General features: G+C 38.6%; 1 protein-coding gene across 2 annotated transcripts in view; it reads right to left on the reverse strand.

Moving 5' to 3' along the window:
- fech (ferrochelatase) overlaps positions 1 to 14891 on the reverse strand; it is a 62057-nt gene that overhangs the window by 35824 nt on the left and 11342 nt on the right. For both annotated transcript variants that reach the window (XM_060852088.1, XM_060852000.1), the window contains exons 3-4: positions 6960 to 7079; positions 4061 to 4209 (exon numbers count right to left, since the gene is read on the reverse strand). In XM_060852088.1, the coding sequence (XP_060708071.1) occupies positions 4061 to 4209; positions 6960 to 7079 (269 nt within the window). The remainder of the gene's footprint in view (positions 1 to 4060; positions 4210 to 6959; positions 7080 to 14891) is intronic.

Raw genomic sequence — 14891 nt, forward strand, 5'->3', positions numbered from 1 at the left:
ACAGTAGCACTGTCTTGCCTTTAACATGTGAATTTTCTTCTCTATTCAGATAAAATCCTCTAAATTCACATTTTTGGTCTATTTTCTCTCTGCATATTACCTTGGGAAGTAATATGAAAATAAATTTTATAAATTGAATAATCTTCTCCACCAGTCACTAAGGAATTTATCTCCATTTCAAAAGCTTCAAATTACTGTTTATATATAAAACCCAACAGTTGATGTTCAAATGTTTAACACTTATAATTTGAACAGGAATAATTACGCATATTTGAGAGCAGTGCAGACAAACCACCAAAATGTAAACCAACTACTCTTATCTTATCAGTTCAGAAATACAGTTGGTTCAGTTACTGCCCTGCCCCAGGTTATCTGCCTAATCACAATATGACACAAGTATAAGGAGGGGATTGGGATAAGTCTCTTCAGTTGATTATCAGAATCTTAAACCGAACATTTCAAGTTTAGGTTATCTAACATGCCAGGAAAATGAAATTACAAAACAGAAAATGTAAAATGCATTGGATATATTGAAAAACATTGATGCAACCTTTGAGATCTAAAGAACTATTGCTGGCCACACCACAGACATCATTCAAGAAACTTGTCAGTATTTTTTTAAAAACGTCACTGCAGCAAAGCATACAGCTTGGTTGACTCTGGGCCATCTAACCAATTTAGATATGATTCAGGAGGAGGAATAGGCTGCTCAGCCTCTCGAGTCTGCTCTGCCATTTAATACAACCATAGTTATTCTGAATGGTACACATCCCCACCTACCTCTGAGTACCTTTTCTCCCAGTGTTCATTAAGAATCTACCTACCGCTGTCTTAAAAACATTCAAGCTCATTGTTTTAAACTACCTTTTCAGAAAGAGAATTGCAAAATTCTCAACCCTCTTAAGAAAATTTCTCTGCGCATTTTAATGGGAAACACAATATTTTGAAACAGTAATCCCAGTTTTAGATTTGCACAGAGAGAAAAAAAATCATTTCCACATTCACCCTATCAGGACCCCTCTGGATCTTTCATGTTCCAATCAAGTCGCCGCTAAACTCCAACAGATACAGGTATAGCATGTCTAAACCTTTCTCATAAGACAACTTGCTCATTCCAGATATCACTTTTGTATATTTTCTCTGAACCGCTTCCAATGTACTCTTATCCTTCCTTTCATAAAAAAGGAAACAGTACTCCACATATGGTCTTGCCAATGCTCAACACAACTGAAGCAAAACCTCTGTCCTATCCACTCAATAAACAACACTACTAAATTCTGCTAACTAAATCTTCTATTCATGCCAAAATTTTTCTGACACCATGAGGTTTGATTTTCCATAATAACCTTGATGTGGCATCATATCAAATACCTTCTGGAAAACCTTCTGAAAGTACAGTACATACATCCACTCCCTTTATTATCATGTTACATCCTCAATATATATACCCAATAAATTGGTTAAACAGAATTTCCAAACGGAATTCAAAAAATGTGAACTCTGTCCAATTACCTTGAACTTTAAGTATCCTATTAGACTTCAGCAAACATTCTGGAGAACAGCTTTTAAGCTAACTGACATGTAGGTCCCAGTTTTCTGTCTCTGCCCTTTTTTGAATAAGTAAGTCATATTTGCTATTCTCCAATCTCATGGAACTTGCCCCCAGCTCTTGTAAATTTGGGAAAATTAGATCAAACGCATTAACTATCTCACTTGCCATTTTAAGGAGCTAGGATATTCAGGGAGCAGTTCAGAGAAAATATACAAAAGTAATATCTGGAATGAGCAAGTTGTCTTATGAGGAAGGTTTAGACATGCTATACCTGTATCTGTTGGAGTTTAGAGGTGACTTGATTGGAACATGAAAGATTCAGAGAGGTCCTGACAGGGTGGATGTGGAAATGATTTTTTTTTTCTCTGTGTAAATCTAAAACTGGGATGACTGTTTCAAAATATTGTGTTTCCCATTTAAAATGCACAGAGAAATTTTCTTAAGAGGGTTGAGAATTTTGCATTCAGGGCCGGGGACTTCTCAGCTGACATCTCTGGTTTGTTCAGCGCAACTTCCCACTGATCATAATTTTTTTGTTTCTCCCTCTTCTTTCCAATCTCTTGGATGATATTTGTGTCCTTTATAGTGAAGACTGATACCTGTGTACATTTATCTACCATCTAATTGCCATTATTAATTCACACACTTGACATAGGAACCTCACTTTGATAACTTTTCTTAAATATTTATAGAACCTTAACTGTTATTGTATTTCTAGCTAGCTTTCTTTTGTACTTCACATGTTTCTGCCTTTATAAGGTTTTAGTCATAATTTGAAGTCTTTTAAAAAATTCTATCTAATCTTCTGAGCTGCTACCTACTTTTGTATAATTATATGCTATTCATACAAACTTGACCATACCTTTAAACTGCTGTGTTTCTGGTGATCTATCCCTTAACCAAACTTCCCAGTTCAATTCCCCCAGCTACATTTTCACATCCTTATAACTGCCCTTATTTAAGTTTAGAATGCTGGTTTTGGATCTATGGCCCTTTCTTAAACTGAATGCAAAATTCAATCATATTAATTATGTTTGTTGCTGTCCAATGGTGCCTTCACGCTGAGTTTATTAATCCTTTCTTGCTGCAAAATGCCACAACGGCAGCTATTGTGACAGCTCAAGAATGAGGAGAAAGTGAGGACTGCAGATGCTGGAGATCAGAGTCGAGAGTGTGGTACTGGAAAATCACAGTCAGGCATCGTTTGAGGAACAGGAGAATTGACGCTTTAGGCGTAAACCCTTCATCAGGAATGAGGCTAATGAAGGGCTTATGCCTGAAACGTCGATTCGCCTGCTCCTCTGATAATGCCTGACCGGCTGCGCTTTTCCAGCACCACACTCTCAGCTCAAGAATAAGCCTCAGAAACTGCCCCAAAAACATTCTAAAATCCCCTAAACAAAGTAATTTGACCATCTGATTCTTCCAGTCTACATTGTCTAAAATTCCATTCGGTTTTTGCCTCACTTTTCCAATAAACACTTGTTAGCTCTTTCCTTACACTCCATCTTACCAGTGGTTATTGCTAAAGGGCCTCTACACCACTCCCGTAAATAACTTTTAGAATTTAGAATTTCTAATCTTTACCCAAATTACATCTATATCATGGTTTCCTGAAATTAGGACATCCTTTTTATTCTGCTAATGTCATCACTTAATTATCAAAACTGCCTCTATATTTTTCTGGCTTCCTGTCTTCAACATATTATGTGTCCTTCAATACTCAGATCCCAATCTATGTCATCCCACAGCCATGTGTCTGTAATGGCTATCACTTTTATTTATTTCTTTTTCTATCAGTTCATTGTTTTGAATGATAAGTTAATTCACAGAGTACCTTTAATTGTATCCTTTTACTATTTTTCTTATCTTTAGCAGTACATGTTGACTTATCTTAGATTTGTCCTCTCTGTCCCTTTCTGTCATGGTTAGCTTATAATTTCCCAAATTAATACTTTTCAGAACTTGATTGCTAGCCATTTCTATTTGGTTTAAAACCCTCTCTACTTCCCGAGGTAGAACCAAGTGCATTCACTTCTCAATAGTAGAGCATTCACTTTCCATAGTACTGATATCACTGCCCCATGAACTGGAATCACTCCTAATGCACCAGTCTTTGAGCTACTCATTCATTCCTCAATTCTCATTTGCTCTATGCAAATTTGTACATGGAGACTCCATTTGGTAATTCGGTACAGCATTCTTCATACTGACTGCACAGAATCTTGCTTCTTGGCCTGCCCATGTCATTGGTTCCTATTTGAAACAAGATGACTAGAATGTTAACTCCAGCTTTAAGTCCCTCTCCAGCAGTGTATATTACCCAAACCCTGGCAGCAGGCTGGATGTTCACCCTTCTCGAGAAAAGAATGCTGCTGGAATAGGTGATCTGACAAATAACTACAATATAAAAGCTGGGTCTCTGGATAGACTGAAACTGATGACACTCATAATATAGTGGTTCATTACACTTTGCTTGCTGTGAAACATTACAAACTGAAGTAATACCTGTCTCTGGAGACAATTCATCTAGTAGTTTCACCATGCCGTCTCCCTGCTTAGCAGTCCACATTTTAATCGGAGACCCTCCACCGATACGGTGATACTGTTCCTGAATCTTGGGAGTACGGCGTTTTGCAATAAAAGGAGCAAGTTTGCTGAAAGAAAAATCCCAGAAATTAAATTACGTTTCCTCCTCACTCCTGCCTCTTGAAGTATCTCTCTCTCACATTTCAAAAAAGTGTATGGGCAAAAATTCTCTACTGCTTGGTTATCAAAGTTACATGACAATGATTGGACTTACCTTTCTACAAAGAAATAATAGACTGAAATTTTTATTTCTCCTTTCTGGGATGTATCTCTTTACTATCAATGGAGTCAACAGATCTGCAAATATGTAGCATGCATTGGGATTAACAGTCAAAAAAGTCCTCTAAAAGAGGACTCTGCTCCTTTGCCAAAATTATACTGTTCATCAAAACTCACAGAAATTAAACTTTAAGTGCTAAAATACTTCTAAACAAATATCTTTTGTTTCAGAGATTAGGAAGATTGTATTAACTGTAACATGACGAGTGGACTTTTGATTCCAGTGTAAAATGTTTGTTGTCATACATATGGATCATCAAACCCCTAGAGGGTCAATGACTACTTAGCACGGAATGTATGGTGCTACCTAAATCACGTGACATTGCTGTGATAACTCATGATTTAACCAAATCTCAACTATACATTCCAACAAACGATGAGCTGCATTTACATAAATCCATGACTCTTTCCTACTTCACTTTTTTCCAAACTTGCATTAAATATATATGTCCTGAGATAACGCGTTTCTTCTCAGTAAAGGAAAGTATAGGCTGAACCAGTGAAGGCTACAGCAAAATGTTGGCAGAAAGTGGGACAGCAGTTACAGAAAGGGAAGATGAAGAGGCTAAAACAATAAAATCAAGAAAAACTGAAAGAAAAACAAGAAATAAGTTTTCAACAAATCACCTTCATCATCATACTTCTATGATATGAGCAGTAGATCAGAGGTTATGTGAACATTATGATGCAAAGTAGGAAAAACAACCAACAGTTATCTACTGAGTAAATGAAGTATGACTGAAAATGTGTTGCTGGTTAAAGCACAGCAGGTTAGGCAGCATCCAAGAAACAGGAAATTCGACGTTTCGGGCCAGAGCCCCCCGAAACGTCGAATTTCCTGTTCCTTGGATGCTGCCTAACCTGCTGTGCTTTAACCAGCAACACATTTTCAGCTCGGATCTCCAGCATCTGCAGACCTCACTTTTTACTTTAATGAAGTATGACTGTCAACCTTAAAACGGGCCATTTGACCCCAAGTGCTATTATGGGAAGAACAAATAAATCAAAACACTTCTTGAAGAATATCAGAAAATAACAGAATGGAATCACTACGGAATTTCTTCATCTTGAACATTCTTCCTTTCTGAATCAATGTTGTCTATCATGAAATATTGTTTCAACAATCACTTAGAATGCAGACTGACACAAGCTGTGCAGTATGATACTACGGAAGCTGCCTTTGAGACTGACAATGTAATAATCAACTGTTTTAATAAAAATGGAGGATACTTTGGTGTAGACTTTGAACCAGAGGATTTTAAGAGTCATATGCAAGACGTAGAGGAAGATTAGGAGAAATACACTAAGAATTGTAAACTTCATCAAACTAGAGTCAAGTCAAACACAAACAAAAGCGAATTCAAGCATGAAAGTAAATAACTCTGTGTAAACAATATTTCTATTTCTGGAGCTAATTGTTAACAAAGAAAAACGTGTGAAGGCTGCTGCTGAACAGAAGAAAACATTTAGAGTCATAGATATTTTTGTGGTTCGATTTTAGAAGCATAAAAACTAGGAGCAGGAGTACACCACGAGGTCCTTTGAGCCTGCTCTGCCATTTAGTATGCTCACGGCTGATAATCTAACTCAACATCACATTTCTGATTTTGCTCTATGCTCTTGAAGCATTTAATATCTAAAAAATAAATCGAATATGTTCACTGACCCGGCCTCCACAGCTTACTGTGGTGGTGAATTCAACAGGGTGACTACCCTTAGTAAAGAAAAGTTCTCTCATCTTAGTCCAAAATGGCCAACACCACATCTTGAGACCCGCCCCCAACTAAGGGAAGCATCCTCTCTAGATCTAAGCTATTATATCAGAATTTTCTGCTTTAATACCCACCCTATTCAGTCACATACCTCTAAGATAAATTTCAATTTACATAAATAATTTTTTTTTAAATTCTTAACAGTTCAAATTATTTTTAATCCATCATTTCTTTATTTTGAATTAGACTCCCTACAGTGTGGAAACATGCCCTTCGGCCCAACAAGTCCACACCGACTCTCCGAAGAGTAACCCACCCCCCCGACTAATGCACCTAACAACTATGGACAATTTAGCATGGCCAATTCACCTGACCTGCACATCTTTGGAATGTGGGAGGAAACCCACGCAGACATGGGGAGAATGTGCAAACTCCACACAGTCTCCCAAGGCTGGAACCAAATCTGGGACCCTGGCGCTGTGAGGCAGTAGTTCTAACCACTGAGCCACCATGTATTTGTCAGATGTAGCCAGGCTGCTGTCAATAAGTTCGAGAACAAAACTTGTATGATATATCAACAAATAAAAAAAAGTGACAATAGCAAAAACTATGGTTTGAAATACACATTAATAAAGCTGTGGGAGAAAGTTAAAATAAGAGTAGAAATTGGAACAAATACCACTGTACTTGTGCATACATAACTAAAAAAATTAATTTTTTTAATAAAAATTTTTTAAAATATGAACTCACTGTTTTTAGGGAACCATTTGTAAAAGCAGAAGATGCTCTCAAAGTAAAAATAATTAAGATACAACTGTAGGTTTTACCTTTGAGCTGGAAGTGGAATCAGGTCTTTATCTGTGAAAAGCCGTAGTAAGAAATCATGAACATCATCTAAAGTTTCAGGTCCTCCCATGTTCAGCATAAGGATGCCAGTCTTGGGTTTCCTAATCAAATGGGACGATAAAGATGACACGAGCACATCAACATATTTATCTATTTCTTGAATATTATAATTATAACATTCTTAGAACACAGAAGGAAGCCCATTGAGATTCTGTTAAGGCTACACGACATAGGAGCAGCAATAGGCTATCTGACCCATCAAGTCTGTTTCACCTTTCAAATAAGATCCTGGCTGACCTAATAATCCTCAACTCCACTTTTCTGCCTTATTCCCTTACTGACTAAAAATATGTCTACACATTGGCTCTCTGAAAAAGAACTTTGCTAATGCCACTGTCTTTGTCTTGCAGCCTTACAAATTTTAACACATGGAATGCTTATCCAATCCCACTGAAAGAGACAATCAAAATTATGTCCAATACCTTTACAGTTACTGTATTCCAAAGCCTAACCACTCGCTGCATTAATAAAAACCAATGTCGTCTTGGGTACTTTTGTGAATCACTTTAAATCTGTACCTGCAGGTCTCTATTTCTTCCATCAATATTTTTTTTCTATCCACTTGGCTCAGATATCTCATGATTCTGATCACCTTGATCAAAATATTTTTCAACCTTGTCTTCCCCACGAACAAAGCCAGCTTCTTGAATCTATGCAACTAATTTAGACCTCCCATGTTGGTACCACTCTTCTAAGTCTTTTCAGTACCTTTCCTAATGCATTTACATCCTTCCATAAAGTGCAGAGCTCTGAATTCATCACAGTTCTGCAGCTGAGACCAAACCAGTATTTCACCAGCTCTTCACTTCACCTAACCTGCCACCTTGAATAACGTGCACACATAATCAAAGCTCTCGTTGACCACAAACATCCTTTAGTTTATACTACCTCACTTCATTCTTCTTACCAAAGAATGTTTGATAACATTTCCACGCACTAAATTTTACTTGCCATGTGACCATCTAGTTTCCCAGCCTTTGACAGTGTATCAGTATACCCTTAAGCTTACATTTCCAAACTCCAAATCAGAGACAACACAAACGACTCAAGGTGTGTGAGGGGACTCTGTGGAAGTCCCACCTCCATGGGAATTGCCTTGAATGCTTGAATTTCCAATGGGCAATTCCTCTGCTCCCCAGAAGCCTAGGCTAAAGTCTTCAACTCTGAAATAGAGGCAGAGACTTCAGACAGTTTAGCAGCACTCACCTGGGCAGTGACAAAGGCAAGGTTAGACAGTACAAAACCCCAGTCTAACACCTAGGTAAGCAGAAGACCATTCTGCCCTGCCCCTCACCATGACCCCCACAACTTAACAACTCTCTTTGCCCCCCTATGATAATCACAACTTGACCCAATACTTTTCACTTATCTGTCCACTGACCAACTTAGTGATCGCCCCCATTCACTAATTTATCCACTTCCCATTTGCCCATTCATTAGCATTCAGCCTAGACCTTTAAACCTACAATAAAACAGCTAGTGCTATAAAAAAGGGACATGACCTGTTCTTACCCCTAAAACAACAGCACTGTGATGCAGCTCATTAATGGATTCTGGGCTCAGCAGTTGTGAAGATGCTAGATTTTCAAGACTTGGCAAGGAAAATAGATCAGAATGGCTGCCACTCTGAGGAACATCTGAGCCATTACTTCCAAGTTTTATTATCCACAATTGTGGTCTAGAACAGAAATGTAATTGACTGATATCCAATAGAAAAGAAGTGGTTCCAGGATGCCTGAGGAACAGCTTTGAAAAAACTGCTCACTGTTCCTCAGTTTCTTATCACTTATCAAATGACATAATGTATGCTGCCCATGTCCCTTTTATTCCATGGCTGGCAAGTCTATTGCAGAAGTCCAGATTAGAAGAATCTGTAACCTCGCATAGATAGAGCAGTTATGAAAAAAGATGAAAACCAATAAGTCTTACAAATTAAATAAAGTCAATTTAAAACAATAAATGATCACTATATAAAAACATTACTTCAAGAGCTTCATCTTAAATTAAGCCTAAAATGTGCCATATTACTGAAGTACAAGTCTTCTTTGTTCAGTATTGTCAGTGGGATGCATTTGACAGTACAACTGTTCACACTGCGGATAACTGTCTCAATTTCAACTGGGTCAGCAGCCAGCCAATGCTGACCACCTTGGGTCAGCAGAAGCAGGAATCCATATTCCACTAGAGCTTTGTCACTATAATGACATAAACAAATAATACATGAAGGGTGCTCTGGCAAGGGGCATATATATTTTATTAAATGTTTACCCGAAAAATATGAACACAACTGCTAGGGTCTGACGTCTGAGAAGTTGTCTTATTAATGTTTACTGTACACATTTTAACCGTTATTATCCATTCTTATATGTATCTCTTACCTCTTAGAGAAACAGCTAATTTTACTCACTCTACCTGATACCAAGAAATGATCACGGACTCTGACAATGTTCATGTAATAGCGCTAAAGTTTGGGGTTCAAAAATAATCATTCTTCTTACCAAGTTGTTCCCATACAGTGACAACACTGGAATCTGCTAATGTTGAAAACTGCCTTGCCATTCCTGCACACAAAAAGCAGGACAAACCCAAGTGGGCCAAATACTAGCTCATCAGTTTACTCTCAAATCATCAGCAAAATAATGGAAAATGTCATCGACAGTGCTATCAAACAGCACTTAACAACTAATTGCTCCCTAACACTCAGTTAGGAATCTGCAAGATCTACTCAGCTCCTGACCTCACAACAGCTTTGGTCCAAACATGGACTAAACAGTCCAACATCAGAGGGAAGGCATGGGTCCTGATATAAAGGGCACACCTATTCACAAGTAACAAGAAACAGCTCCAGCTAAACTGGGGTAAATGAGTTAAAAATCACAAAACACCAGGTTATAGTCCAACAGGTTTAATTGGAAGCACACTAGTTTTCGGAGCGACGCTCCTTCATCAGGTGATTGATAGAGTATCGCTCCGAAAGCTAGTGTGCTTCCAATTAAATCTGTTGGACTATAACCGGGTGTTGTGTGATTTTATAACTGTGTATACCCCAGTCCAACACCGGCATCTCCAAATCATGGAGTAAATGAGAATGGGAGAAACTCTCCTCTGTTAGGAGGCATACCCAGCACTAAGGAAGTTGGTCTTAATTGCTGCAGTTCAGCCACATTAACAGATCACCAAATGGACACTGCCACAAGAGATTCTCATGTAGTGTGCGAGACCCAATCAGGGAATTGGGTGTGAGCAATATTCCCAGTTATATGCGGGGCATTACAAACAAAATATAAGGGGCACACAAATAAATTACCCACACACACTACAAAGATTGTTAACTGAGGTAGAACAATATGTCATTAATAAAGATGAGGAAACTGACAAGTTTTCTTGAACATATTCCCAAGGAATGTCGATAAGAAATAGAGGCCTATACAGATTCTTGGGGGGCATAACAGGCAACAAAGCAGGAACAGGAAGAAATTCACTGTCGCTGATTCTCTAAATGCAACTGAATAATGGTGAATGAAACCAGGTTAAATAATTGGGATTTTCAAAGTGCAATTGTGAAGCTGAGAGTGAATGACAATTTTTTTGTCTGGCGTAGACACAGAAGGAGGTGCGATTGGGAGGGGGAAGGGGAATATTGCTGGAGAACAATACAAGTGAGAAGATAGCCTTATCTGTAATTGGCTTGAAGGTACACTAAAGCCTCATGAAATGGGAGAGATTACACATGTGGCTGTGAAAGGGTGTGGAGCACTTGTAAGGAGAGAGAAGTTGAGGGAGAACAGAAATGTCACAAATAGATAGTGGACAACAAGAGCATGCCAACTTTTAACAGCACAAATCAACAAAGCTAGTTTGCTTTGTTTTCTAAAACAGAGCGAAAATGACTGTTTTGGCATTGAATTAAAAGTTTTATATTGGCACATGCTATTTTACTTCAATGTTTTTTCCTTCTTTACTCAGGACAGTAAATCAATACATGGACAATCCCAGAAAGCTAGTACCAATCAATAGTCCTTTCACTTTTCTTTTAAAATAACAGAATATAAGAGTGGGAGTTAGCCATTTAGCCTCTTGAGTCTGTTCCATCATTCGATACGAGCATGACTGATTAACAAACTCAATACCCTTATCCAGCTCTTCCCATTTCCTTTGAGCACTTTAGTCCAAAAACTATACTTAGATTTTCCAGAAAGTCAATGTTAGGCTTCAACAGTTTCCTGTGGCAAAGAATTCCAAAAGGCTCACCGCTCTCCGGGTGAAGAAATTCCTCACTCCTGTTGTAAAAGGCCTACTCCACAGCCTTAGTCAATGACTCTCTGTTCTGGACTCCCCCATTATCAAGAACAACCTTCCACATCTGCCCTGTCTAATCAACCTCATCACATTTTTCTCAATTCTAGGCAGATTGTACGGGAAAAAAACTTGTAGAGTGGAACACAATCCTATCAAGCCGAGTAAACTTCGGTTTTTTGGTGGGGGCGGGATGCTGTTAAAAGAGATTACATGCAGTAACTACCTTGTTTTCATCACATTAAAATCTAAGATATATGGGCCAACAGCTTGCAAAGAGTGATGGCCACAACTACATATATATCACAATACAAATGTTTCACAAGAGTCAAGAACTCTGAACTTATGAAAATGTCTTTTAAGGTCAATTTCAATTTCCTTCCATGCATCTATCAGGACTTCACTGTTTATAGATGCAAATAAGCTGTTGAGTAGAATCTGTATTCCACCTTTATTAAAAGGCATTCTGTATATTACACAATTAAGCAATGTTACATATGAATAGCAGTGCCAAGGTAATGCCAGGTGTAAAGGCCATACATTCGAACAATTGACCAACTGAATTAAGGGAGTCAGGTTGCAGTGGTAATGCCACTGGTGCAGGAGGTCAAATGAGGGATATTACTTCGGGTATAATCAAAATTGACCGAATTAAGTTTTCTGGCATCAGCCATTTGGATTCTCCCTTCTTTCGGAAGGAAGTTGTGAAATTTGAAAGGTAGAAGACAGAGGGTGGTGGTGGAAGTTTGCCTTTCAGACCGGAGGCCTGTGACCAGCGGTGTGCTACAAGGATCAGTGCTGGGTCCACTGATGACACCAAAATTAGAGACCAAGCAAGACACTACAGCAATGGATGAATGGACAGCGGGCAACAATCGCCCGTCAGGAATGTTCGCTCCCAGTTGGGGAAAATTTCAGTGAACAAGGACATTCAGCTTTGGATCTTCAGGTAAGGGTTCTCTGAGGCAGCCGTCACGATACGCAACAATACTGAATCACCGAGAAACTGATAGCCAAGTTCTGTACCTGTGAGGATGCCCTCAACTGTAATTTTGGGTTAATGTTTTGCTACGTGACCCCACTAGACTGTTTCGTATCTGTAAAACCTTCCTTACTGTCTTGTTTTGACACTATCATCGTGATAAGTTGTTATGATCTATCTTAATTAGTTTGCATGGTTTTGGATTACTTTGGTTAGACCTTTGGCATATGACCCTTAGACCTATCATGTTATTCCAGTTAAATAAAAACCAAAAGAACTGTGGATGCTGTAAATCAGGAGTAAGGGCCGGTGGGGGGGGCTGCTCAGCAGATCTGGCAGCATCCAAAGAAGAAAAATTAGAGTGAACGTTTCGAGTCCGGTGACCCTTCCTCTGGTTTTTCTTCACAGATGCTGTCAGACCTGCTCAGCTTGTTCAGCATCTTCTGTTTTTGATCCATGATACTCTAGTCATTTGGCTTCTCTTCAGCATCACTTTTTCTAACTTTTTGTAATTATCTTGATCTCATTTAATTGGATTATAGGTCAGCCCTTCACTCATACCGTCGAACACTCTTGGTCACCAGCAGAGACTTATTATTCGACAAGCCACTCACTCCATTTGTATGATCTTGTGATCTTTCTGTCCATAAATTGTGCACTTCCCACTCACTTCATTTGACAAAGGGGCTATTACAAAAGCTTGTAATTTCAAATAAACCTGTTGGACTATAACTTGCTGTCATGTGATTTCTGACTTTGAAAATATTATCGCTGTTCCATCAACGTCAATGGGTCAGAATTCGGGTACTTTTTAACCTAATAGTATTGCGAGTCTATCTACACCAAAATGGACTGCAACAATTCAAGAAAGCTGCTCACCACAACCCTCTCAAGGGAAACTGGGAATGTGCAATAAATGTTGACTCAGAAGCCCACAACTGACAAAAGATTTTAAAAAGCAGCAGCATGTTTCCTTGCCAGTGTTTGACCTGTTGTCAGAAAATTTCATTAGGCCAATTTTGAGTATCAACAGGTCATCTCCCTTATTTGAACTCATGCACCACAGGCATACTATTATGCGACTGGATTTCTTGCCCAGTGACATTACCACTAATGACCCGTCTCCCTCAGTTCAGTTGGTCAGTTGTTCCAATGTGTGGTCTTCCTACTTGACATTACATTGGTACTGATTCACATTTTGGACTATAACCTGGTGTCATGTGATTTCTGACTTTGGCCACCTCCGTCCAACACCAGCATCTCCACATCATAACATTTCCAAGTCAGGACAATGAGTTGCTTGGGTGGTCTCACTACTGTCCTTGCCCATCTAGATGGTAATAAGACCCATGTTTGGAAGGTGAATTTCGGCCACGCATCTTGTCAATGGCACACAAGGCAGTGACTGAGCAATATCACAGTTTTTTTTCCCTGGATGTGGTACCAACCAAGTGGGCTAATGCGTTCTAGATGGCGTCAAGCTTTGTTAATGTTGTTGGAGCTACATTCGTCCTGGCAAATGTGATCTCATGAATTATGTAAATGGCTTCAATAGTCCACTCCTCCTCCTACTTACATTTTAATATCTGGACAAACAAACCATATGCCATTAAGTGAAATGGGGAACATAAGCAATATTGATTTAACTCTTGTCGACTCAATTATTTAAAAAGGAGCAAACTCTAAGTTTACTAGTACATATTTCCATATCCAACCTGCTCCAAATTTTGATGATATCAGATGTTTCTGGCAGTGAATTAGAAAACTGCTATTGTGACACTCCTGTTCAAGAAGGGAGAAGAGACAGAAAGCAAGAAACATCTTACTTAACCTAGAATCTGCCATTGGGAAAATGTTGGAGTTGTTAAGGAAAAAAGAACTGGGCATTGTAGCAAAGCTCAATGTCATCACAGTCAACATGATTTTGTGAAAGGCAAAATTATGTTCGATGAACTTCCTAGAAATCTTTAAGGATATAACAAGCAGAATTGACAAAGGGGTATCAGAAGGTGTCGTGTTTTTGGATTTAAAATCTGATTGAAGATTTTTTTGGATTTTCAGAAAGCATTTAAGAAGATGCCACATATAAGATTATTGCATAACATTGGAGCTGACAGTATAGGGTGTACAGTACTGGCATGGATGATGGATTGGTTAACACAGCAAAGAGAGTTGGGATGAAATGGATTTTTTTAGTCAACTTTGAAAGATATAAGTGGAGTACCATGAAGAAAAGTCCTGGGACCACAATTATGAATCTGTATTAATGATGCAGAAGGGAGAAGAGTACAATGTAACCCAATTTACAGACAATGCAATGAGGTAATTGTACTGTGATAAGGACATAAGGAATCTGCAAGGGGATACAGATAGGTTGATTGGATGGCTAATATTGGCAGACGGAGTGTAACGTAGTGAAGGATGCATTTCGGTAAGAAGAATCAAAAGGCAAGCTATTATTTAAATGAAGACAGACTCCAATAAAGTTCAACACAGGGATATCACAGTGTTCTAATGAATGAAACACAAAATTCTTGCATTTAGGTATAGCAATCAAATAAGAAGGAAAATGAAA

This window comes from Hemiscyllium ocellatum, chromosome 1 (assembly GCF_020745735.1).
Source record: "Hemiscyllium ocellatum isolate sHemOce1 chromosome 1, sHemOce1.pat.X.cur, whole genome shotgun sequence".
In the NCBI taxonomy this organism is placed as follows: Eukaryota; Metazoa; Chordata; class Chondrichthyes; order Orectolobiformes; family Hemiscylliidae; genus Hemiscyllium; species Hemiscyllium ocellatum.